We start from the raw sequence: 24,776 nt of genomic DNA, 5'->3' as shown, positions 1-24,776 counted from the left end.
TCACCAAGATGACCCCTTGATCCTTCTAGGAGCCCTAACCTATGGAAGGGAGAAGAAAGTTTACTTCAGAACTAACAAGAAGATGGGCAAATGGGGTTGGAGGCCACTCCTGGAGCTCAGACTTCTGTCCTACAAGATGCAGGGTGGTTCTACCAGCTGCCATAATCCTGTCACTGAACGAACGTGACCGGTTTGCAGCTCATGCATCTTTCAGACGCAATGCGTGTAGAAATATGCACCCGGCCCACGGGAGATGCGCTGGCTGGTTGCAGCTTATTTTCCCAAAGGCAAGCACAGGGTTACCATAGGAGTGATCGGGGCTATTCACAACAGTTGGCAAGGTAGGGGAATACATGTGAGTTACAACTGGCTCCTCGAGGGCCAGTCCCACCAAGAACAGATGGCAACGAGCACCCCACTGAGCCCGTGCCAGTCCTTAGGGCCTCAGTGTCATTCTAGGGTGCGTCCGGTAAGCCAACAGAGTGTTCTTTGGAGCAGCTCTGGACTGGACCATGGACAAACCATACTCACCACTGGACAGGCTTCTACCCTTGAGGAACCTCAGTGTCCAAAGCCATCTCAGCCCTCAAAACAATAGTTTGTTCCTTCCCGACACTGTTGGGTCGGGTAGTGGCATGCGCCCACGTGACCTCATTTGCCAAACTGATCTTAACCAGGGCTGAACACGTCACAGGTGCAGTCTCTACCCTGGACAGGAACTCCATAGAGAAGAAAGCCTCCGTTTCAGTTTGGCACAGCTTCCTCCTCTACACAGGGTAACGGCACAAACTGCCTCGGTGGCACTACTTTCAGAGGTTGCTGCCCTCTAAATACCAAGCAAATGTGGAGTTCCATCCACACGTTTGCAAGACATTACGCCATGGGTCCAACACTTCTCTGCCGAGGCATCCTTTGGAACAATGGTTCTACAAGCAGCAATCCCATCAGCATCCTTACTGAGGAAGAGACAGTGAGTACTGCTAGTCACCCACACTGGAATATACAATAAGGAAAAAACTGGAGTTCTTTCAGTGCTCGTCCCTGTGTAAAGTTCCCCTTCTTGGAGTGCTGGTCGCTCTGCATATTCCAGCGTGGGTATGCATGTGCTCCATGTGCCCGAGACAAGAATACTTGCAAGCAGCGTCCATTGGTCCACGCTTGCACCCTGTCCAGTCCGTGCCCCCTTATGCTCTGCACTGAGTTGATCCGCCCTACCCCTCGTAAGCCCTGTCTCTATCACAAATCTTGCCAAGATCTGAAGCGGAAGGGAAGGAGGGCAGCTCGTGAAATACTGAGAGAGGCCATACATCTCAAAGAGCTCCAGTTACGATAAGGTAGGGAAGTTACGCAAAGGGTGTCTTGCTTTGTCTGATTCAGAATAAATTTCCTTTTTTAGCATCACAGCATTGCTGCTAGCAGAACCTGCATGCGTAGAGAAGTGAGCCAAAAGTTAAAAGATATCAGCGGATCTTTGGGGGGGGGGGGGAGAGGAGGGAAACAATTGTTGTATCAGACCTAAAAGAGATGGCAGGCATTATTCACGAGTAGTGAAGGACTGAAATCACACAAATCCCCCTGCAAGCACAAAGCCAGTTCTTATATAAGAACAAACATCCAGCACGTGACATTCCTTATGAAACATACTGGGGTTGCTTTAACAGCGGTTCCTAAAAGGAAAAGCCACTACCTCTACAAAGGCAAAAGAAAGCACAGCAAATACTTCTTTGATTTAGTTCCCAAACATAGGTGAGGCATGCAGACTCCCAACTGGAAAGGCCTGTTCAGTGGGGGTAGTAAGTTAAAATTTAACCACCAATGACAAATCCCTTTGCTGATGTCAAAGTAGTGCAGGCACCCCCCACCCCCACCCCCATGCTAGAAGAAGCTGATCTGAGAAGGCTGAACAACTCAGGAGGAGACATTCCAGCACAATATACATGGCTTCATCTGCGCATATGGCTCACTTTAATGGTAAAGGGGCTAACAAAGAAAAAAGTGATAACCCTACTGCTCACTTTCACCTTACTGAAGAGAAAAACAAGTGGGGAGAGAACTTGATAAAATCTGGGTCACTATAACAAGCAACAAGGTATGGGAACCGCAGCTCTTCCCCCTACCCTCCAAACAGGTATGTTCTATTCTCTGTACCTGGGGCAACGCGCCATGGAGCTGTGGTTTTGTCCCTGGAACGGTCTGCTAGTTAGGTCCCTGCCTGGCTTGCTGTGAAGAATACAGCAGATAACCATGTAATTAGGTTAAAAGCAGACCCCCTTCCCCCCCCCCACCGCCTGTCTCAGGTACTGTTGTCCAGCATTACATGGTCATTCCTACAATAACTGTAGGAGCAGGAGACGCTTTGAGAGATTGGGGGTGGGGAAGGGCAGACACACACGTATGTGCATAATTCATATTGATTCCAAGGCCAGAAGGGACCATTGTGATCATGTTGTCTGACCTCCTGCATAACATTGGCTGTAGAATGTTCCCAGAACAATTCCTTATGCCAGATCAAATCTCAAAAAAATAATGGACTTTATCAAGTGGTGTTGTGAAGGATTCTCCATCACCGGTAAGTTTAAATTGTTCCACTGGTGAATTACCCTCACGGTTACAAATTTACACCTTTTTTTCTGGGCTGCATTCATCTCAATTCAACTTCCAGCCATTACTAGATTGAAGAGCCCATAGATGGAATATATAGGCCCAAACAAATAAATATTTATCAAAGTTACACCACCATCCAAAGGTATAAACGTACAAAGGTGTTTGTTAAACCAATCACTGTCCAATATTAATATTAAAGTTTGGAGTTTTACTCAAAAAGAGTCAAACTGTATACCACTAAGACCTCAGTCCAATGGCATGTCAACTTTCTTTTTATTTACTGAGCACCATTTTATTAATTACCGGTACCTACCCTCTGTTTTCCCTTCTTAACCAACAAAAAAACTACCTAGACTAAGGAAACTAAGGATTGTTAGAGAAGATAAGGTTTTAAATGCTTGAGAGAGTCTTATTTTTATAAATTTCAAGGAAAACCCTCATCTTTGACCGTCTTCCCCCCCCCCCCCCCAAAGTAACAACAGTTAGTTGTGTTGGGCTAAAAAGCACACTTCTCTTTTACATGGTATTAGAGCTGTTGGAACTGGACTTTGTATGAAATGTTCTTGCTGCTGCTACTAAAGAAAACACTGGGAGCTTATGTTCAGCTAATTATCTTGGGAAGCAGTGACTATCCACCACAACTCCCCCTTTTTGTTTTTAAAGTCCCCCATTCTGTAAGTATAGCCTACATCCTTAGGCAAGCTGAGCTCAAGCAAACACTTGGACATGTGTACATCAATTTGGCCGTATTAAAAGTGATCTGATTGGGGGGAGGGGGAGAGAAATGCCAGTGCCCCACATGTGCACGCAGACCAGCGGCCGATGGCTCGCGGAGCGGCAACGATCCACGGACCGTCACTTTGAGTAGCACTGGTCTAGGTCACTCAGCAATCTGCTCACTCTGCTTATTTGAGGCCATTGACGCACTTAAACAAAAGTGGTAGGGGAGTGGTATATAGTTTGCAGATATGAGTGACTATGTAAAAAATTTTATCATCACAAAAATAGCATGGGGCCATAAACCAATCCCCCACTAGAAAGAAAAAACAAACAACTCACTGGCTGATGACTTCCCATTTCAAGATAGGTCTACAATGATATGATTTTACAGTAACACTTTGGGCACAGAGGACAATTCTGCTGAGACTTTCAGCTTTAACCCTTCATTTGATTTCTATAGCCAGGGAAGTTGCGTGGAAATGGCCTTTGGACAGAGAGTGGGGAGAACAGTTTCCCTGAATGGAATGGCTGAAACTGGTTCCCTCTGGATTCAGAGTAGCAGCCATGTTAGTCTGTATTCACAAAAAGAAAAGGAGTACTTGTGGCACCTTAGACTAACATTTATTTGAGCATAAGCTTTTGTGAGCTACAGCTCACTTCATCGGATGCACTCAGTGGAAAATACAGTGGGGAGATTTACACACACACACACAAAACAATGGGTGTTACCATCACTCTGGTTACAGTGTATCACTTAAGGTGAGCTATTACCAGCAAGAGAGCGAGGGTGGAGGGGGGAAGACTACCTTTTGTAGTGATAATCAAGGTGGGCCATTTCCAGCAATTGATAAAGTCTGAGGAACAGTGGGGGGGCAGGGGGAGGGAGGAAAAAAAAAAAAAAAGAACATGGCGAAATAGTTTTACTTTGTGTAATGACCCATCCACTCCCAGTCTCTATTCAAGCCGAAGTTAATTGTATCCAGTTTGCAAATTAATTCCAATTCAGCAGGCTCTCGGAGACTGGTTTTGAAGCTTTTTTTTTTTTTGTTGAAGGATAGCCACTCTCAGGTCTGTAATTGAGCAACCAGAGAGATTGAAGTGTTCTGACTGGTTTTTGAATGTTTTACATAAAGAATTATAAGAATAAATAGACATAAATCAGAAATCAAGATTGTCCAGTTTGACCAATGTACATGGCAGAGGGGCATTGCTGGCACATGATGGCATATATCACCATCATTGGTAGATGCGCAGGTGAACGAGCCTCTGATAATGTGGCTGATGTGATTAGGCCCTATGATGGTGTCCCCTGAATAGATATGTGGACAGAGTTGGCAACGGGCTTTGTTGCAAGGATAGGTTCCTGGGTTAGTGGTTCTGTTGTGTGGTTGCTGGTGAGTATTTGCTTCAGATTGGGGGGCTGTCTGTAAGCAAGGACTGGCCTGTCTCCCAAGATCTGTGAGAGTGATGGGTCGTCCTTCAGGATAGGTTGTAGATCCTTGATGACGCGTTGGAGAGGTTTTAGTTGGGGGCTGAAGGTGATGGCTAGTGGCGTTGTTATTTTCTTTGTTGGGCCTGTGCTGTAGTAGGCGACTTCTGGCTCTGTCAATCTGTTTCTTCACTTCAGCAGGTGGGTATTGTAGTTGTAAGAATGCTCAGACGTTATAGGCGTTTGTCTCTGTCTGAGGGGTTGGAGCAAATGCAGTTGTATCATAGAGCTTAGCTGTACACAACGGATCGTGTATTGTGGTCTGGATGAAAGCTGGAGGCATGTAGGTAGGAATAGCGGTCAGTAGGTTCCCGGTATAGGGTGGTTATGTGACCATCGCTTATTAGCACCCTAGTGTCCAGGAAGTGGATCTCTTCTGAGGACTGGTCCAGGCTGAGGTTGATGGTGGGATGGAAATTGTTGAAATCATGGTGGAATTCCTCAAGGGCTACTTTTCCATGGGTCTAGATGATGAAGATGTCATCAATGTAGCGCAAGTAGAGTAGGGGCATTAGGGGACGAGAGCTGAGGAAGCGTTGTTCTAAGCCAGCATAAAAATGTTGGCATGCTGTGGGGCCATGCGGGTACCCATCGCAGTGCCGCTGATTTGAAGGTATACGTTGTCCCCAAATGTGAAATAGTTATGGGTAAGGATAAAGTCAAAGTTCAGCCACCAGGTTTGCCGTGACATTATCGGGGATACTGTTCCTGATAGCTTGGAGTCCATCTTTGTGTGGCATGTTGGTGTCGAGGGCTTCTACATCCATAGTGGCTAGGATGGTGTTTTTAGGAAGATCACCGATGGATTGTAGTTTCCTCAGGAAGTCAGTGGTATCTCGAAGATAGCTGGCAGTGCTGGTAGCGTAGGGCCTGAGGAGGGAGTCTACAGAGCCAGACAATCCTGCTGTCAGGGTGCCAATGCCTGAGATGATGGGGCGTCCAGGATTTCCAGGTTTATGGATCTTGGGTAGCAGATAGAATACCCCAGGTCGGGATTCCAGGGGGTGTGTCTGTGCGGATTTTTTCTTGTGCTTTTTCAGGGAGTTTCTTGAGCAAATGCTGTAGTTTCTTTTGGTAACTCTCAGTGGGATCAGAGGATAATGGCTTGTAGAAAGTGGTGTTGGAGAGCTGCCTAGTAGCCTCTTGTTCATATTCAGACCTATTCATGATGACGACAGCACTTTCTTTGTCAGCTTTTTCGACTATGATGTCAAAGTTGTTTCTGAGGCTGTGGATGGCATTGTGTTCTGCACGGCTGAGGTTATGGGGCAGGTGATAGTGCTTCCGCAGACATGCACAGGCTGAAATTGTGTTAAAGCAGCATGTAGAAGTCCAGTCTGTTTCAACCTTCAGGAGGAGTCCACCCAGAATCCTTCTTTTTGTACTGTTGGAAGGAAGGGCTCTGTGGATTAGTATGTTGTTCAGATGCGTGTTGGAAAGATTCCTTGAGTCGGAGACGTCAAAAATAGGATTCTAGGTCACCACAGAACTGTATCATGTTCGTGGGGGTGGAGGGGTAGAAGGAAAGGCCCCGAGATAGCCCAGCAGAAGAATCTGTCCTAAGAGTATAGTTGGCTAGATTAACAATATTGCTGGGTGGGTTAAGGGAACCACTGTTGTACGTAGACAGTCTCTACGTACAAGGATAAATGGACACAAAAATCAGACGTCAAGAATTATAACATTCAAAAACCAATCGGAGAACACTTCAATCTGTCTGGTCACTCGATCACAGACCTAAGAGTGGCAATTCTTCAACAAAAAAGCTTCAAAAACAGACTCCAACGAGAGACTGCTGAATTGGAATTAATTTGCAAACGGGATAGAATTAGGCTTGAATAGAGACTGGGAGTGGATGGGTCATTACACAAAGTAAAAAACTATTTCCCCATGTTTATTGCCCCCCTCCCCACTGTTCCTCAGATGTTCTTGTCAACTGCTGGAAATGGCCCACCTTGATCATCACTACAAAAGGTAGTCTCCCCCTTCAACCTCCCCCCCCCCTCCCCCCGCTCTCCTGCTGGTAATAGCTCACCTTAAGTGATCACTCTGGTTACAGTTTGTATGGTAACACCCATTGTTTCATGTTCCGTGTGTGTATTTAAATCTCCCCAATGTATTTTTCACTGAATGAATCTGATGAAGTGAGTTGTAGCTCACAAAAGCTTATGCTCAAATGAATTTGTCAGTCTCTACGGTGCCACAATTCCTCCTTTCCCTCTTTATTGCAACACCATATGAAATTCCCCCTTGCTGGTGTCCTCTGTTCATTTTGCATGCAGCATTGCCACCCTGTGGCCAAAATGAGCACTGTAGTGAATTACACTTCCAAAATGACAGGTTTTAAGAGTAGCTGCCGCATTAGTCTGTATCCGCAAAAAGAAAAGGAGGACTTAGTCTCTAAGGTGCCACAACACATTTATTTGAGCATAACCTTTTGTGGGCTACAGCCCACTTCATCGGATGCAGTCTGAGACACAGAAATTGTCAAGCACTTCCTGTAAAAAGAAAAGCAGTACTTGTGGCACGTTAGAGACTAACAAATTTATTAGAGCATAAGCTTTCGGGAGCTGCAGCTCACTTCATTGGATGCATTTGGTGGAAAAAACAGAGGAGAGATTTATATATACATATACACACACACACACACACACACACAGAAGTCACCTACTACAGGACAGGCCCAACAAAGAAAATAACAGAATGCCACTAGCCATCACCTTCAGCCCCCAACTAAAACCTCTCCAACGCGTCATCAAGGATCTACAACCTATCCTGAAGGACGACCCATCACTCTCACAGATCTTGGGAGACAGGCCAGTCCTTGCTTACAGACAGCCCTCCAATCTGAAGCAAATACTCACCAGCAACCACACACCACACAACAGAACCACTAACCCAGGAACCTATCCTTGCAACAAAGCCCGTTGCCAACTCTGTCCACATATCTATTCAGGGGACACCATCATAGGGCCTAATCACATCAGCCACATTATCAGAGGCTCGTTCACCTGCGCATCTACCAATGATGGTGATATATGCCATCATGTGCCAGCAATGCCCCTCTGCCATGTACATTGGTCAAACTGGACAATCTCGATGTCTGATTTGTCTATTTATTCTTATAATTCTTTATGTAAAACATTCAAAAACCAGTCAGAACACTTCAATCTCTCTGGTTGCTCAATTACAGACCTGAGAGTGGCTATCCTTCAACAAAAAAAAAAAAAAGCTTCAAAACCAGACTCCAACGAGAGCCTGCTGAATTGGAATTAATTTGCAAACTGGATACAATTAACTTAATTTTACTTTATGTAATGACTCATCCATTCCCAGTCTCTATTCAAGCCTATTTCCCCATGGTATTTCTCCCCCACCCCCCACCCCCCATTGTTCCTCTGATATTCTTGTTAACTGCTGGAATTAGCCTACCTTGCTTGTCACCATGAAAGGTTTTCCTCCTTTCTCCCCCCCCCCCCCCCCCCCCGCTGGTGATGGCTTATCTTAAGTGATCACTCTCCTTACAGTGTGTATGATAAACCCATTGTTTCATGTTCTCTGTGTGTGTGTGCGCGCGCGCGTGTGTATAAATCTCTCCTCTGTTTTTTCCACCAAATGCATCCGATGAAGTGAGCTATAGCTCAGAAAAGCTTATGCTCTAATAAATTGGTTAGTCTCTAAGGTGCCACAAGTACTCCTTTTCTTTTTGCGAATATAGACTAACACGGCTGCTACTCTGACTTCCTGTAAAGAATTAGATAACATCTGCCGAAAGACGACATCCACGCTTGGAAGCACTGTAGCATTATGTGTATACACTTACTACAGCGATGCGAATGATTCTCCTGTTGCTGCAGTTAATCCGCCTCCCCAAGAGGAGGTTGCTAGGTCCTCAAAGAAAAATTCTTCCACTGATCTAGTGCTGCCTACAGCAGGCGCCAGATCAGCATTGGGCTCTCTGGGTTAGTCTACACTACCCCTTAGGGGTGTTGATTTTTCATACCCTTGAAAGTCTGCAACAGAGCTGCTTTTCAAAGCCTTACATAAAGTGACCTGTTCACATCGGCAGAGGTGAAAAATAGCTCGGAGAGATCTGCTAATCAAGACAGATTGGACCCAGACCCAAACACCAATAGGAGCATCACCTGGAAGGTGCTTGCTCCCCTAATTGTGGGGTGGCTCAATTAATTGGAAGTAACTCAGCTAAAGTCCCAAGGGACTGAGGTAAAACCAGGGTCTGGATCGCTTGCCCATTAACATGACTTCTCTTACAAGGCGTGTTATGGTGCAAACATTTTCAACAGTCCTTGAAGAAACTTGCTGTGCCTGCCAGTTGCCAGCCAAATTGAACCCACGTTGTCCAAAAGGAATTTGTCCAGGAATTCTGCTTTCCTAAATCCCCTCCCCAACACACACACACACACACACACACACACACACACACACACACACACTTCCTGCCCAATCTTTTTTTTAATATTGCTGCACCCTATTTAATAGTTGCCATAGCTCATCTCAGAAATGGCTGCTCTTCAGAGATGGTGACTTCACAAAAAGTCTGTTAAGCTTGCAACATCATGTGATCCTTCACGATGAAAGGCACCAAGATGGAACCATTGTTGGGAAATTGTGCCTGGGTGCCATCAAGTTGTTCCATATTTATTAGCCTGGAGAGAAAAACAAACTGACTTTGTCCTGATCACATGGCATTTGTTCCTTAGGTCAGGGTTAATTTGCATCGAAAGACTATTACACGCTATATTTGGTAAGAAATTGATTCAGCTCTTACTTCTCAAACCTCATGAATAAAGAGAAGCATTAGGAGGAAGAAGTGATACTTTCTATTTTCCGTTGTGTAGCCAGCAAATAGAAAATAGTAAGCCATCAGGTGATTTTCATTGGGGAAAAAAAAAACTCCCCCATACATTACAACCTATTTAAACTCCAAAGAGCAGATAAGTAAATGAAAAGACAGGGCAGTTTCTACTCCTGATGTAGCAATAATTTCTCATTGCTCAGGGGCTGATGGGCAGGGAATTTAAGAAGCTACATCACAGGCATGGAACATGAAGACAAAAGTGAGAGTCTGCAGAACCTGGAGAAGTTTCATGTTTCAGAAGAATATGGCTTTGTTCTCCCAGACCCACTGGTAAGAGTTCTAGTATTACAGTGGCAAGTTAAAATTTTACGCAGCACATTTGCCTGGTTGCTAAACCGATAGAGCGAATATATTTTTGCTCTATCACAATATAAAATATTTGCTATTATTATTTATTATATAAAGTAGCTGCTGCTTAGTAATTATTGCAATTTTATATGCTAATTGATAAGTGCTCATTAGGGTATGTGTAATACACTATTGTTTGTTATAAGGAATGGTGTGTGTAAAACATATTTAATGCTACAAGTAATATGTATATTTAAGAAATTCATTTCTAACTAAAACAAAACAGACATTTAAGGCTTCAGAGTGACTTACCTGAAAGCTTGTATGTAAAGTCAGTGTGAAGCACTGGAAACAGCTCCAACATGGCTGTGAGCTCTTTTTGCTCAGAATTCTCCAGGTTGAATAATCAATGGGTTTTGCTGTCTGCTACTGTCCAATTTTTAAGTTATCAGAAATTGTGCACAGTTTGTAGCTATGGTCAGGCATGAATCTGTGTCACTCCAAGAGTCCTAGACCATTGTGATATCAGAAGTAACAACAAAATTACCACCCTTACCCTTCAGCTACTTTGCACGCAGCAATTTCATTATTTGTACAAGGGAGACTGCATTGATGGTGGATTTCTTGGTCCATTTGCCAAATCCATGTGACAAATATCCCAAAGGCACAGACCCCCTCACTGCAGCGCACAGCCCTCATTCACCACCCATGTAACACCACAACCAGCACCTGCAGTAACGTAATCATCATGCTGAAGCTGAGAATGTTTGAGAGTCAGCCTGAAGTGATGGCAACAGCCTCAAGCCTGGCTGAGTGCTCTTTTTCTTTAGAATGGCGCCAGGTTCCATCCTTACTGGGATTCACTGTCTCTTTCAAACAGCCAAAAAAATGGTTGAGAACTTAAAAAAAAAAAAAAAAAAAAACCACATCCAAACACACCTGACTTTCACATTATACCTTAAACCAGGATCTGAAAGCCTGTCCTGTCACATGGGTGTAATTTGCTATCAGCTACACACTTGCAGTTGGTTTAAGAGACTCGGCAGATGAATTGAATATTCTGTGAAACTCTATACTTTTCAAAAGGCACCTTTGACTTCAATGGAGCCTAAGCATTTCATGTTTCTTGGTCCCTTCTGGCCTTACACTCTAAACTATTAGATCATCCCACCTGACCTTCTGTATATCACAGGCCATTATTTTTTAGCCAGATAGCCCTATATTACCCCCAAACACTTTTAGTCAGACCAATGAATTTCAGTCCGCAGGAGACTAAACTGTGGACCTCAGGGAAAGAATGGGAGAGACCAAGGTACCACCACTGTCTTAGGGCCTGCAGTGGCAGGGAATTGATTAGATAAGCCCAGATAATTGGAGGAAGCAACCAGCACACCCACACATGGTAGAGGTGGTGTTTTTTTTTTTGCTTTCCAAGGTCCCTGAAAATCTGACCTGGGAAAAAATTCCTTCCTGACCCCCAAATGAGGGGGGGCGGGAAGATCGGTTAGACCCCGAGATCTGAGCAAGACCCATCAACCCCTATCTGGAAAGAATTTTGTACTACTTCAGAACACCCATCCCCCTTCTCCAGCTAATTTCTGATGCTTCACAGAAAAGGAGGAAAAAAAGGATTAAAAAAAAAAAAAAGCACACATCTGGCCAACTGAGGTGGGTGGGTGTTCCCTCCTGACCCCTGCAGGGAACCAGCTGAATCCTGAAACATGAGATTTGATTATAATCACTATCTTAATTCAGAGCTGTAAGCATTATGAATCCATTGATGGCAATGCAGGCAATCCTGTTCTCCCCATGGCCCATGAGGAAAGGAGATGTATGAATCCCACTGTTCATTCAGATTCCAAGGCTAGAATGGACTAGCCTGACCCAGCAGCTGGAATAGATTCATAGATACTAAGGTCAGAAGGGACCATTCTGATCATCTAGTCCGACCTCCTGCACAGCGCAGGCCACAGAATCTCACCCACCCACCCCTACGAAAAACCTCACCTATGTCTGAGCTATTGAAGTCCTCAAACTGTGGTTTAAATGGCTTTGATGGTACAGTGCACTATTGACAGACAATAATCCTGCCTCCCCTGACTGTTCTATTTCCTAGGCTATATTGACTAATTTTTCAAAAAAAAATGTAAAGGACACAGATCAATGTGCAAATAAATGGTCTTATTTTCATAAGTGCACTTCAAACACATTGGCCCACATCTTCAGGTGATATAAATCAGGGTAGCTCGATTTGACTTCAGTGAGAATTGTTCAGCTATGCTGGATTACACCACCTGATGATCTGGCCTTCTCAGCACTGGGAATTAAGTGATTTTACATGTCTGTTTCAGAGTAGCAGCCGTATTAGTCTCTATTCGCAAAAAGAAAAAAAGAAGGAGTATTTGTGGCACCTTGGAGACTAAACAAATTTATTGAGCATAAGCTTTCGTGAGCTACAGCTCACTTCATCGGATGCATGTCTGTGTGTCCAAATGAACAGACTGTCAGGTGCCCAGCTGTATGTGTCCGCTATAAATTTGGACACCCATTTCCAATTAAAATGAATGGAAACTGATGATCAGCAAATGCCCCTTGTAGCTTGGAAAAGCTCATCCGTAAAGCTTTACCAGATTTTCAGATAAATCAGGGACACATTTTGGTGCTTGAAATTGCTCATTATTCAGCCATCTTGCTTATTAACATACACATCCATTCCCATTTAGGCCTTCTTTTGAACTATGTAAATAGCCCCCACTAACAGCTCCTCCTACCCACAATTAAAACAAACCACAGCCTTTGAAACAAAAAACCAAAAAAAAACCAAACAGGTATTTGAGGCAGAGACCTAAAATAATTTCTTTAAAATATTAATTGTTCTTTAAATCCACATTTAATTCCTCAGATCTGAATTATCGTTTTTTAGAGGAACACCTATTTCAAAGGCATAGATTTAACAGAGTTCAGAAAACCCCAACTCAAACATCTGCCCCCATCCCCTATTAGCTGGGTAAAATACAGTCTCTTGTTTTAGTCAACCTATATCATGAAGGTTATGTCCACACTGCCAGATGGAATGTGAGCCCCGTTTGTGTACCCACACTCAAACTAGCTCTCATTGAGCTAGAGCTCATATAAACAGCAATGTAGCCATGGTAGCGCAAGCAGTGGTAGTAGGGGCACTACTACCCCCGAGTTGGGTGGAATAAAGCATCTGTGTGCAGGGGGAGAAATTCTATGGCCTATTTTTTAAACAAGATACTTCAAGGTTGAATTTAAGATGTTATTTCCTGGCTGTGAGGGTGATTAAATAATGAAGATCTTAGCAGGGGAGGGGGTGGAATCACCATTGCTGGAAGTAGATGAAGTTATTTAAAGTAAAATTAAACTTCCTGCCACTGATTCTGGTTATGCCTGTGTCAGAGAGGTTGAAAAGCCCCTGCTATCACACTGGTGATCGCTGTTTACTGATACGGTACTTTATCAAAAAGAGAAGGTAAACTAAATCAATTGAGAGAGGACTTGAGCTCCTTAAGCCTCATTGCAAAGCTGGTTTTCCAGCCCCAAAGCAAAGCAGACTGACGTGATACTCTACAAATATGTTCACATGGTCATAACAGGCCAGATTCCGATTTCACTCCAGAAAAAGTCAGTAGGCGGCCCAACATCTTGTACAAAATTAGATCTGGCTTTGGAATCTAGCCGTGGACAAGGGGAGGTTGTCAAATGTATTTATTACCATGACAATCTAGATTTAAAAAGGTTTCAGAGTAGCAGCCGTGTTAGTCTGTATTCGCAAAAAGAAAAGGAGTACTTGTGGCACCTTAGAGACGAACAAATTTATTTGAGCATAAGCTTTCATGAGCTACAGCTCACTTCATCGGATGCATTTGGTGGAAAAAACAGAGGAGAGATTTATATATATATACACACACACAGAGAACATGAAACAATGGGTTTATCATACACATTTGTTCGTCTCTAAGGTGCCACAAGTACTCCTTTTCTTTTTACCGTAAGGAGAGTGATCACTTAAGATAAGCCATCACCAGCAGCAGGGGGGGGGGGAAGGAGGAAAACCTTTCAAGGTGACAAGCAAGGTAGGCTAATTCCAGCAGTTAACAAGAAGATCAGAGGAACAGTAAACCTGGAAATCCTGGACGCCCCATCATCTCAGGCATTGGCACCCTGACAGCAGGATTGTCTGGCTATGTAGACTCCCTCCTCAGGCCCTTCGTTACCAGCACTCCCAGCTATCTTCGAGATACCACCGATTTCCTGAGGAAACTACAGTCCATTGGTGATCTTCCTAAAAACACCATCCTAGCCACTATGGATGTAGAAGCCTCTACACCAACTTTCCACACAAAGATGGACTACAAGCCGTCAGGAACAGTATCCCCGATACTGTCACAGCTAACCTGGTGGCTGAACTTTGTGACTTTGTCCTCACCCATAACTATTTCACATTTGGGGACAATGTATACCTTCAAATCAGCGGCACTGCGATGGGTACCCGCATGGCCCCACAGTATGCCAACATTTTTATGGCTGACTTAGAACAACGCTTCCTCAGCTCTCGTCCCCTAATGCCCCTACTCTACTTGCGCTACATTGATGACATCTTCATCATCTGGACCCATGGAAAAGAAGCTCTTGAGGAATTCCACCATGATTTCAACAATTTCCATCCCACCATCAACCTCAGCCTGGACCAGTCCACACAAGAGATCCACTTCCTGGACACTACGGTGCTAATAAGCGATGGTCACATAAACACCACCCTATATCGGAAACCTACTGACCACTATTCCTACCTACATGCCTCTAGCTTTCATCCAGATCATACCACTCGATCCATTGTCTACAGCCAAGCGCTACGATATAACCGCATTTGCTCCAACCCCTCAGACAGAGACAAACACCTACAAGATCTCTATCATGCATTCCTACAACTACAATACCCACCTGCTGAAGTGAAGAAACAGATTGACAGAGCCAGAAGAGTACCCAGAAGTCACCTACTACAGGACAGGCCCAACAAAGAAAACAACAGAACGCCACTAGCCATCACCTTCAGCCCCCAACTAAAACCCCTCCAACGCATCATCAAGGATCTACAACCTATCCTGAAGGACGAGCCATCGCTCTCTCAGATCTTGGGAGACAGACCAGTCCTTGCTTACAGACAGCCCCCCAATCTGAAGCAAATACTCACCAGCAACCACACACCACACAACAGAACCACTAACCCAGGAACCTATCCTTGCAACAAAGCCCGTTGCCAACTCTGTCCACATATCTATTCAGGGGATACCATCATAGGGCCTAATCACATCAGCCACAGTATCAGAGGCTCGTTCACCTGCGCATCTACCAATGTTATATATGTCATCATGTGCCAGCAATGCCCCTCTGCCATGTACGTTGGCCAAACTGGACAGTCTCTACGTAAAAGAATGAATGGACACAAATCAGACGTCAAGAATTATAACATTCAAAAACCAGTTGGAGAACACTTCAATCTGTCTGGTCACTCGATCACAGACCTAAGAGTGGCTATACTTCAACAAAAAAGCTTCAAAAACAGACTCCAACGAGAGACTGCTGAATTGGAATTAATTTGCAAACTGGATACAATTAACTTCGGCTTGAATAGAGACTGGGAATGGATGAGTCATTACACAAAGTAAAACTATTTCCCCATGGTATTTCTCCCCCACCCCCCACCCCACCCCCCACTGTTCCTCTGATATTCTTGTTAACTGCTGGAATTAGCCTACCTGCTTGTCACCATGGAAGGTTTTCCTCCTTTCCCCCCCCTGCTGCTGGTGATGGCTTATCTTAAGTGATCACTCTCCTTACAGTGTGTATGATAAACCCATTGTTTCATGTTCTCTCTCTCTGTGTGTGTGTGTGTGTGTATAAATCTCTCCTCTGTTTTTTCCACCAAATGCATCCGATGAAGTGAGCTGTAGCTCACGAAAGCTTATGCTCTAATAAATTTGTTCGTCTCTAAGGTGCCACAAGTACTCCTTTTCTTTTTTAGATTTAAAAAGTGTACATTACACACACAGTTAGAATGGATTGTTTTTAAATACTTAGAGAAATTACTTACATGGACTGAAATTTTTGACTTAAAATACCTTTTGTGAATACACGTTGTACCTCAGAGCATCCCTAGATACTTATTGTGATTATACAGTGAAGTTTCTACAAGATCAAGATGTCCAGCAAGCAGGACAGAAACTTGGAAAGCTCATGAGCAAGCGACATAAATTGTCAGTAATAGATTGAAGTATCACTTCACCATGGGCTATATGAGAAACATAATTAACTTGTTTTATTTTCCTGACGCAATACCATCTCTGTTCTCTCTGCATTTCCTTTTTATTTGTGCCTGTATTATTTTCAAGCCACCGAAAAAAGGGTTTTCATCATGCCAGTGAGGAGGAAAAAGCCACCAAACTATTTCTCCTAAAATTATATATTTGAGCACTAATAGTGCAAAAATTCTGTAGAAATAGTGCCTTGCTGTAGTATGACATCAGGCCAAATTTTGGGCTCCACAAAACATACAGTGAGAGACCAATAAATAGGAAGACGTGCATCTAAGCCTCAGATCTACGCGCACAGCATGCTAAAAAGCACCAGCAGGCCATGGTGGTTTTAAAATAGGAGTTTCCGCATCAATAAGTGAATAAAACCAAAACGTTTCCGTCTCGCATGATGCTTACGTAGTGTCTGGCTGATCCCAAATTAGATGCATCTGTCAAGCATGATTGGTTCTTCTGTCTGTTCTCTTTACACTGGCCAAACCAAATTGCCCATGCCCAGGGAGCACGGCTGGACAAGCGAATATCTTGTTGTCTGCCATTCAGTTAAATGGAATTTTGATTTGTAAAAAAAAAAAAAAAAAAAAAAAAAAAAAAAAAAAAAAAAAAAATTCTTCACAGCTGTGCACGTTTCACTCTGACAGCTAATCATTAGTTGAAAGGGGGAAGATGCTACAGATGCAGAATATTCCCCCAATACGCCCCTTTGAGTGCACACTGCATGTTGGCTGGGCTCCAAGCCGATACGCTGGAGCGAGGACTAGCGGCAAGACGCGAAGAGCGTGCCTATGCTGCAATTAAAAACCCACGGCTGGCCCATGCCAGCTGACTCTGGCTTGGCTTAAGAGGCTGTTTAATTGCAGTGTAGACGTTTAGGCTCATGTTGGAGCCCTGGCTCTAGGATCCTGCAAGGTGGGAGGATACCAGATCTTGGGCTAAACCCGAACATCTCTACTGAAATTCAACAGCCCCTTAGACACGTATGGCTGGCCCTTGCCAGCTGTCTTGGGCTCGGGCTAATTGCAGCGTAGACATACCTCAGTCTTTAAAATAGCGGAACTTTGCAGAAGCAAAAGACAGAAGCAGGAAGAACTAGCTGCCCAACGCATATTCAGGCCCTAGGCCTCGTGAGAGTCTTTCCAGTTGTTCTTCCCTTGGCAAGAGAATGAGCAGCACTCCCAGATTTTGTGACCATGTCTGTTCGGACCACAGCTCCCACGAAGATGCTGGGCAGGGAGAATTGGGAAAGGGGTGGGACCAAGAGGGAAGCGATCGCTATTTCCAGCTCTCCTCTAAACTCAGGTTTTCCTGGCGAGGATGTCTCCAGAGAAACGTTCCGATCTCCAAAGGGCCAGAATTCCCAGAGGGCTCCTGGTCACAGCCAATTGCTCAGCCCCCACAACTGGGGCCAGGTTTTCAGCAGTGCTTTGTGCCCAACGGGTATCCAGGATGCCGAGCTCTTTTGAAAACCTGACCTTCAACGGTTATGGCCTGCAGCTGAACTTGCCAGTCTCCCGCTGGAGTGCCGGGGGACAATCAGTGGGAGTTCTGTGCTGATCTGGGAAGGCCTGTGAGCGGACATGCGGGATTCTACTTGGTTCAGACCCAGAAGAAAGCTGGGTTGCAGCAGGGAAAACATTCTGTCGTTAAAAGGAACGGCCTAATTTAGATTTCTTTCATACAGACAGAACTGCCAGATTATTATGCTCCCTGGATGGATGTCGCAGCCAACTTGCCCCACCTGATAGAGGGACATCAGCTCCGCAGGGAAGTAGCAAAGGTTCGATATATAACTTGCTGCGTGCAGCACCGGTTAGCTAACTCACTCTTCCCCCAGGGCTGCGCTAATGCATTAATGCCTTTTCCCCTCGCAGATGCCACTGCTCAGCACACAGTACCTGCGAGGACACAGGCAGCTGCGCCTGGCTCGCCTGGCTCTCGGCTTCATCACAATGGGATATGTATGGCAAGGAGGCAGCAGACAGACAGTGAAGGTCAGCGCCTTTATTACCCTCTGCTATTCTACGTCCTGATCTTGCAGCGTCAATGATGCCAAAACTCAGTCCCTGGCTTGGCTCCCATTTCACTAGGGCGGGTCAGAGACTGAGGAGCAAGTGCTGGGGAATGTTACTAGCCCGCCTACCTGTAAAGCATGCGATGCTCAATAACATACAGCTCTCTTCCTCTGTGCTGCATGAAGAGCAAGCATCAGAAAGCCCAGCTAACCACCCACCCTCTGTCCCTGAAGACACAAACAAACTGTGGCAAAAAGCATGATCGCGGAGCCTGGGTACCACCCTCTTGAACTGGTGTGTCAATATAAGGCAGTGGATGAAAAGTAGGGACTGACAGTGCCCTGGGTTCACCGTATCCCACTCTGCACTGATCTGCAAAACTGCCTTTGTTAGGAGCAGATTTCCCCAGGTTCTCCTCTGTTTCGCTGTCCAGCACAGTAACCTTCTGCTGTTATTGCAACACTCTTGTTTAACCTAGATCCTTCCCAGAGTGCTTGCGGTGCCCTACTGCACGATCTCAGAGCTTCTCGACCTGCCGCCCATCCTCGTCTATGCAGACTGTGTTTTGGCAAACTGGAAGAAGAGAGACCCCTGTGGGTATGTAGAGCTCCGGGATGACCTCTGTCAGACACCACAGAGTTTTATGTATAGCAGCGACCCCACCACTGCCCTGTACCGGTTGGATGTGTAGATAGGCAGGTCTCACCTGTAAGTCATGCCCAGATCAGGTCACCTGAATGCATATAAATGCATTACAGTGACCCCAGTCAGTGCAATCATACAGGTGCTGTCCAGATGCTTTCACCTGCTGGTGCTACATTAACTGATCCAGGCATCCTCCTATCTGGTACAACCCTCCTCATAGGACATTTCAGTTACCGACTGCTTAGACACTTCGAGCTCTGGCAGTGGCAGGGTGAGACACCGTGTGACCCCAAGTAGGGCTGCTCTCTTCAAACTGCTGAACCCAGATACAAGATAAATTCCCACCCTGAGCCCCCATCTGTGACTGGGTGCTGGACACCCCACGGTCTATGCAGCCCCAGTTAGGGTTCTCTCTTCGCCTGGGTGGTGACCACTTCCTGTCTAACCCTGAAAACCCATGTCATGGCCACTCAATGGCGCAGAGTTGTACTCACTTATGCAGCTTTAAAATTTTTCCTCCCTCTCACTGCTTTCTTTTTTCTTCCTCGATTGCTGCTCCACCCCGGCTGTGCCTGGAGACCCCTGAATATTGAGTAAGTAGATCTTGTTTGTCTTGGCGAATGACAGGTCTGTAGAGCACTGTGCCAGAGTGACCCAAGGAGACATACCCAGCACGCTCAAAATAGTGCATAACCGCAGCAAGTGGGAAGGGTGGGAGTGGCTAGCCACCCCAAGCACATGCCTAGCTTGTTGGACAGGTCCGTACTCGGTGCAGCACCCCCACACCACCATGGCTACATTCTGTTCTTAGCATAGTAACGCCGATCAAGCTAGTGTGGGTAGGTCTCCACGAGCTGGAGTCACACCTCCAGCGGGAAGTGCAGACACACCCAGGAAGGCATGGTGAGAGCAAGGAAAGGAAAGAAGGCTTGGTCTTACGGCTACAGCAGCATCCCCAACTCAACCTGCACAGACTAATGAGTGCACCACCGACCCCAAAACAGGTTGGGGGGATCTTCACCTCTGTGTTTTATCTTTTCCATCATAAAACTTGGATAAAACTACTTTTGGTGGGGAGAGAGGGAGGCAGGGATTGATTGGTTTATGCTCATGGAGTGACTTGTCTGAAAGAGTACCAGCGTCATATAAACAGATATGGGAAAGAAACAAACCATTCAATTCTGCAGGGTAGTTTAGCGAGCACGTGCAAATGTTCACGCATCACCTTGCACAACTGATTTCAGAGCCATTTCTATATGTCAGCCTCAATGGGTGTTATGAAATCTAATTCAGATTTGCAAAGTGCTTTGCTTTTCTACATGCATCTTTCATCTGAAGAGCTGGCAATCTAGCTGCACACAAAAGCCACTGCATGTTTTCCTTTGGATTCCACATGAGCTTCTGGTTAATGATATTTTTACATTGCACAGTTCTCCTTGGATACAGTTTCTCAGCATCAGCTACAAATTGCTATTAGAATGAGTTCATTTTACTGACCTAACCCTGGGGAACGTATCTATCTTCCCTTAGGAATCTGGACATCCTGTTTTCATTCCCTGGAGGGGACAGCAACAAAGGTTTCTTCATAGTCTCTCTTCTTGTTGAAGCAGCAGCTGCAGCTGGAATCAAGGTACAGAGTCCTAATGAAACAGTCCAGTTGTGAGCGAGCAAGCCCCCTGCCCTGCTAAGTGTTGCTTACAAACTCAATTTAGTTTACCTCACAGGAACATAGCGTTCTGTCCAGTAGATTCTAGGGCAATTTAAAGTGATCAAACACTTCTGGGACGTGATGACCAAGTACAAGTGCAGGTTTTTCCACCATCCATCTAAACCCTTGTGTTGTAGAAGTCACTTTGCACCCTTCACCCAGCAGAGGCCGAGAGTTTTTTTTTCCCCCTCATTTGCCCACAGATGGGAGTCCCCCATCACAAACAAGAGCAAATGGATCCCAAACCTCAGTCTGCTGTTAGCTGTGTTATTTTCCACCCTTCCCTGCTGTTGCTGACTACTGGAGTAGCCTCAGCATCCCTCTGCAGGGTTCTAGCTGCAGAGCTGTGGAGAAGGGGTTTGGACACCATTCCTTTAAGAGGATGGCATTATTTATGACCCCACTGTAAGTGAACATCTGCCAAGGAGGCACCGGGGCTAGGAACCCAGTTTCATTCCCCGCCAATCCCCGTGATGGCTCCTGCTGGACAACCCTACAGTATCGCAGCTGGGAGTGACCTGGGACTCTCTACAGTCACTTTCCTCAGAAAGTCTGAGCCTTGTGTTCTGGATACCAAGAGTGTTTTTCCCTCTGTTCCCTTTAAGGCAATCCCAATCATAGTCAATGCCATATTGCACCGTGACCTTTGCTCCTTAGAAACAGCACTGCAGGATGTGGTCTTGTCTATATGCAAGATGTGTGAAGCTTTCAAACTAATTCACGGTAAGTGCTTCGATTGGATAGCTGCACTTTTGAATTCTGACCAAAAATCCCACAACAAAATTTACATTAATGCAACAATCAATTCCCATTTTATTACTTCCAGGTAGAGAGAACCCCAACAGTTTGTAGTTAGGAGTAAAATATTCAGGGTCCCTGAGTCTGTTGCACAGTCTCCTTTGTGGTCAGATAGGCAATTAGAACGAGTGTGGAATGGTTCCCAGGGATGTATGGAGTTTGGTGCTGATTGAGGAAGCTCCTGCATCCTTCCCACATGTCCAAGACTGGGCATCCGCACAAGTTATTTCAGCCAAAGAACTAATTTCCTTCCTTAAAGACATCCCACAGATAGTGCTCTGCTGAAATGAGATGCACTTTATTCTAAGCTCGTCTCACCAAATACACGTTTTAGCACGTATGCCAGCCAGCATGCCCGTGAGAGGGATCGCAGAGACAAGTAATAGACAGTAGCATTGTTACACATAGAAATGAGCAGGAGATGGAAGTTCAGAACTGGATCCACATCACTAAATTCTGTACACGGGTTACCATCCCTGGTGCTAAAGCCATAGCATGATGCAGTCTGGGAATTCTTATGCAAACCACTTTGGCTCACTAAATGAAGCGAACTGCAAGTACCACTAACTGCCAGTAGCATTACTTCACTCAAGTTGCCCAAGTATTTGTGGGCAAGGGATGTCTGCAAACTACTCCCTGTGCATGGCTGGGGCAGAGCCCTGCCTGGCAGGAGGAGAGGTTTGCTGCATCGCACCGCAGAGCAACGCGCCAATCCTCTGTGCCAGCAGCAGAGCCAGTTCCCAGTGGGCCGCCATGTATTGTACTTTATCCTGTGGAGAGGCCAAGCAAGCAAGGGGCTCCCCTGAATGTGATCACTCAAGTTTGTGCAGTGCTGGGTTCAGGAGTAATGGATGCATTTCTAAAATGTCTCAGCCGAAACAGATTAAATACTTTAAACCAATCAGGAAGGGACACATGGAATCTCTCCAAGCCAAATAATATCTGAAAAGCCAGGGCTCTAAGGGTTCATTTCACATGTTGCTTATGGCTCCACTGCACTCATTAACCTGAATGAACGTTCCGTCTCTCCACAGAGTGTGTAAATCCAGGAGCTTTTTTCAGATCCCTTCGCATCTACCTCTCAGGGTATGTACTTTCTCTGGGTCGGTCTCTCTCTTATTAGGAAGAGAGGCGTCACTAGACTGCATCAGACCAATATCCTGCCTCCCATAGCGGCCGGCACCAGATGGTGTAAGAAACAGCAATTACAGCATAACCTGCCTACTACAGAAAAAATTCTTCCGAGACCGCTCAGTTAGAGGTTGATCCTGCCCCAAAGCAGGGGGTTTGTAATTTCCAATTAGGGATAAGGAGGGAGAATTTATCCACTTGATATAGATAAAATGGAAAAAACAGCCGTCATCATTAAGCAATAGCATTTGCTTCATCATTTTATAAATGCACACCGAGTTCTCGCCTCCCAGCAGGAGTGGGTATTTACCCTTCTGCTTCCCCCTTCTGGAGGCTGCTGATACTAGCTCTGTTCCTTTCCCCCTTTTCTTGTCTATGTCTCGCCCTCTCGGGCGAGCGGTGGCCACTTTACAAAAAACTGGACTAGTGAGCCGAAACGTAGGGGGACCAGATGTGCCGATATTAGGGGCTTTATATAGGACCCTATTTCTCCCCCCCTGCACACACACACACCCTGATTTTTCACACTTGCTATCTGGTCACCCTACCGTGATACTACATGAGAAACTTGGTCCATCACATGTTGTATAAAGAACTAAGATGTTCCCAGCCCAGTCCAACAGGCACTGCCTGGAAGCCTGCATTGCAGCGCCAAGTTCCCCTTCCTGCAGGTAGCACAGTGCTTCCATGATGGGATAACTAGGGGGTGGGGTAGGCCTGGGTGGTGCTAAGGTTACTCCGAGTTAACAGAGCACAGATCTTGCATTGGGCGGCTTTACTGCAGAACCACTGTTTCCAGGAACAAATTGTCTGATCAGAAGTTACCTGTGCTGCAAGGCTCTAGTGTCTATCACCATGGCGAGTCAAGCCACACAGAAACTCCAAACAGGCAGTTAGCACATTCAGGTCATGCTGTTGCTTCTCGCTTCATGTTTTTGGAACTAGCTGGAAAGACAGTTTCCTGATGCCGGAGGGGCTGGTGTACGAGGGGGTGTGGGACAGCCCCAAGCAGTTCTCCGGCGGCAGTGCGGCACAGAGCTCTACGTTACAGTGCTTTGACGTACTGCTAGGAATCCAGCACCGCACAGCCCAGGGTAAGTGGAAATAGCAGAGGCTGGAAGCTGCGGTTATTCTCGGACTAATACACAAGCCTTTCACCAAGAGATTTCATTTCTGGGGCACCAGCCACTAGAATATTAGTCAGCAGGTTAGTCCAGAAGACTCATGCCAGACGCATGGGCAGGAGACCGGGGTCTCCCCAGAAAGGGATTTCCCCACAGAACAGAACAAAAACAAACCACACGAGGGCCAGAGCCAGAAAACACAGTGGGGCCACCAGCCTCAGCTTAGCAACATGTTATTAGAAACCCCACGTGCGCACCCACCGCTTGCCAGCTGCCTGGCCCACATAACTCCGAAGGGTGGAACTCTATCCGAGCCCATTGCCGCTTTAGTTTTCAGGGGGAATCAGTACTTCAGCAATAGTGCAGTCACTTGCCAGGGTAAGAGTTTAGAGCAGGGCACTGGAGTTGGGAGAGAGTCAGTCACCCAGGTGGCCAATAATTTACATTAGTTTTTGTAAATGACTCAGAGGAGTGATATGGGTCACACAGCATGGAGACAGAGCAGGGCTGAGCTGGGTAACCACCACCACCACCACCATTTTGACCCAGCGTCTTTTCTTTAGTGGGGGACAGTGCCGAGCTCTCTTTTACTGCATCTCCCAAACTAATGCTCTTACCTTGCTGTTGCAGGGTTCTCGGCAGAGTACCTCGGTTGCATGAGGGATTACATGCCAGCAGCTCACAGGGCCTTCATTCAGACCCTAGCTTCTGGCCCATCCCTCCGGCAGTTTGTCCTGGCAACAAATGACGCAGGCCTGCATGCAGCTTTCAACAAGTGCGTGTCGGCGCTGGTGGACCTACGGAGCTACCACATACAGATCGCCACCAAGTACATCACCATCCCGGCCGGGAAGTGCCGAGCAGAGCAGCAGCAGCAGCAGCAGCTCGGGGGCTGTGTCCACGAGAGCATGTCAGTGCTCTCAGAAAGGGGAGCTGGTGGGACAGAGTTCATGCATTTTCTCAAAGCTGTCAGAGACACCACTCGAAAGGCACAGCTCACGGAGCAGGAGGCAACGGTGTTATCACACTGACTAGGACATGGT

At 45.9% G+C, this 24,776-nt stretch overlaps 1 protein-coding gene and 1 long non-coding RNA gene across 3 annotated transcripts in view; one reads left to right on the top strand and one right to left on the bottom strand.

Annotated features, from left to right (window-relative positions):
- Positions 1-24,776, bottom strand: part of LOC122457559 — a 63,159-nt gene that overhangs the window by 4,957 nt on the left and 33,426 nt on the right. The window lies entirely within an intron of this gene.
- On the top strand, positions 1,414-24,764 carry IDO1 (indoleamine 2,3-dioxygenase 1). Of its 2 annotated transcripts, XM_038384525.2 has the most exons (11): positions 1,414-2,128; positions 9,833-9,962; positions 17,997-18,092; positions 18,187-18,306; positions 18,806-18,924; positions 19,551-19,565; positions 20,503-20,602; positions 21,286-21,403; positions 22,513-22,564; positions 23,555-23,703; positions 24,364-24,764. In XM_038384525.2, the coding sequence occupies exons 2-11, from the start codon at positions 9,873-9,875 to the stop codon at positions 24,762-24,764; spliced, it is 1,260 nt and encodes a 419-aa protein (XP_038240453.1). In that variant the 5' UTR covers positions 1,414-2,128; positions 9,833-9,872. The 2 variants fall into 2 exon arrangements, with proteins under 2 accessions (XP_038240453.1, XP_043359041.1); XM_043503106.1 differs by lacking the exon at positions 1,414-2,128 and having other exon boundaries at positions 9,695-9,962; positions 17,997-18,083.

This window comes from Dermochelys coriacea, chromosome 26 (genome assembly GCF_009764565.3).
Source record: "Dermochelys coriacea isolate rDerCor1 chromosome 26, rDerCor1.pri.v4, whole genome shotgun sequence".
In the NCBI taxonomy this organism is placed as follows: Eukaryota; Metazoa; Chordata; order Testudines; family Dermochelyidae; genus Dermochelys; species Dermochelys coriacea.
The sequence above is the reverse complement of the archived record's forward strand: the minus strand, read 5'-3'. Positions and strand labels throughout refer to the sequence as shown.

Bases quoted from the DNA above. Each gene is read 5' to 3' on its own strand.
- IDO1 (XM_038384525.2), top strand. From the start codon at position 9,873: ATGGAACATGAAGACAAAAGTGAGAGTCTGCAGAACCTGGAGAAGTTT. The intron at 20,603-21,285 runs GTACAGAGTCCT...GTTCCCTTTAAG, and splicing joins CAGCTGCAGCTGGAATCAAG to GCAATCCCAATCATAGTCAA. The intron at 22,565-23,554 runs GTATGTACTTTC...TTTTGGAACTAG, and splicing joins CTTCGCATCTACCTCTCAGG to CTGGAAAGACAGTTTCCTGA.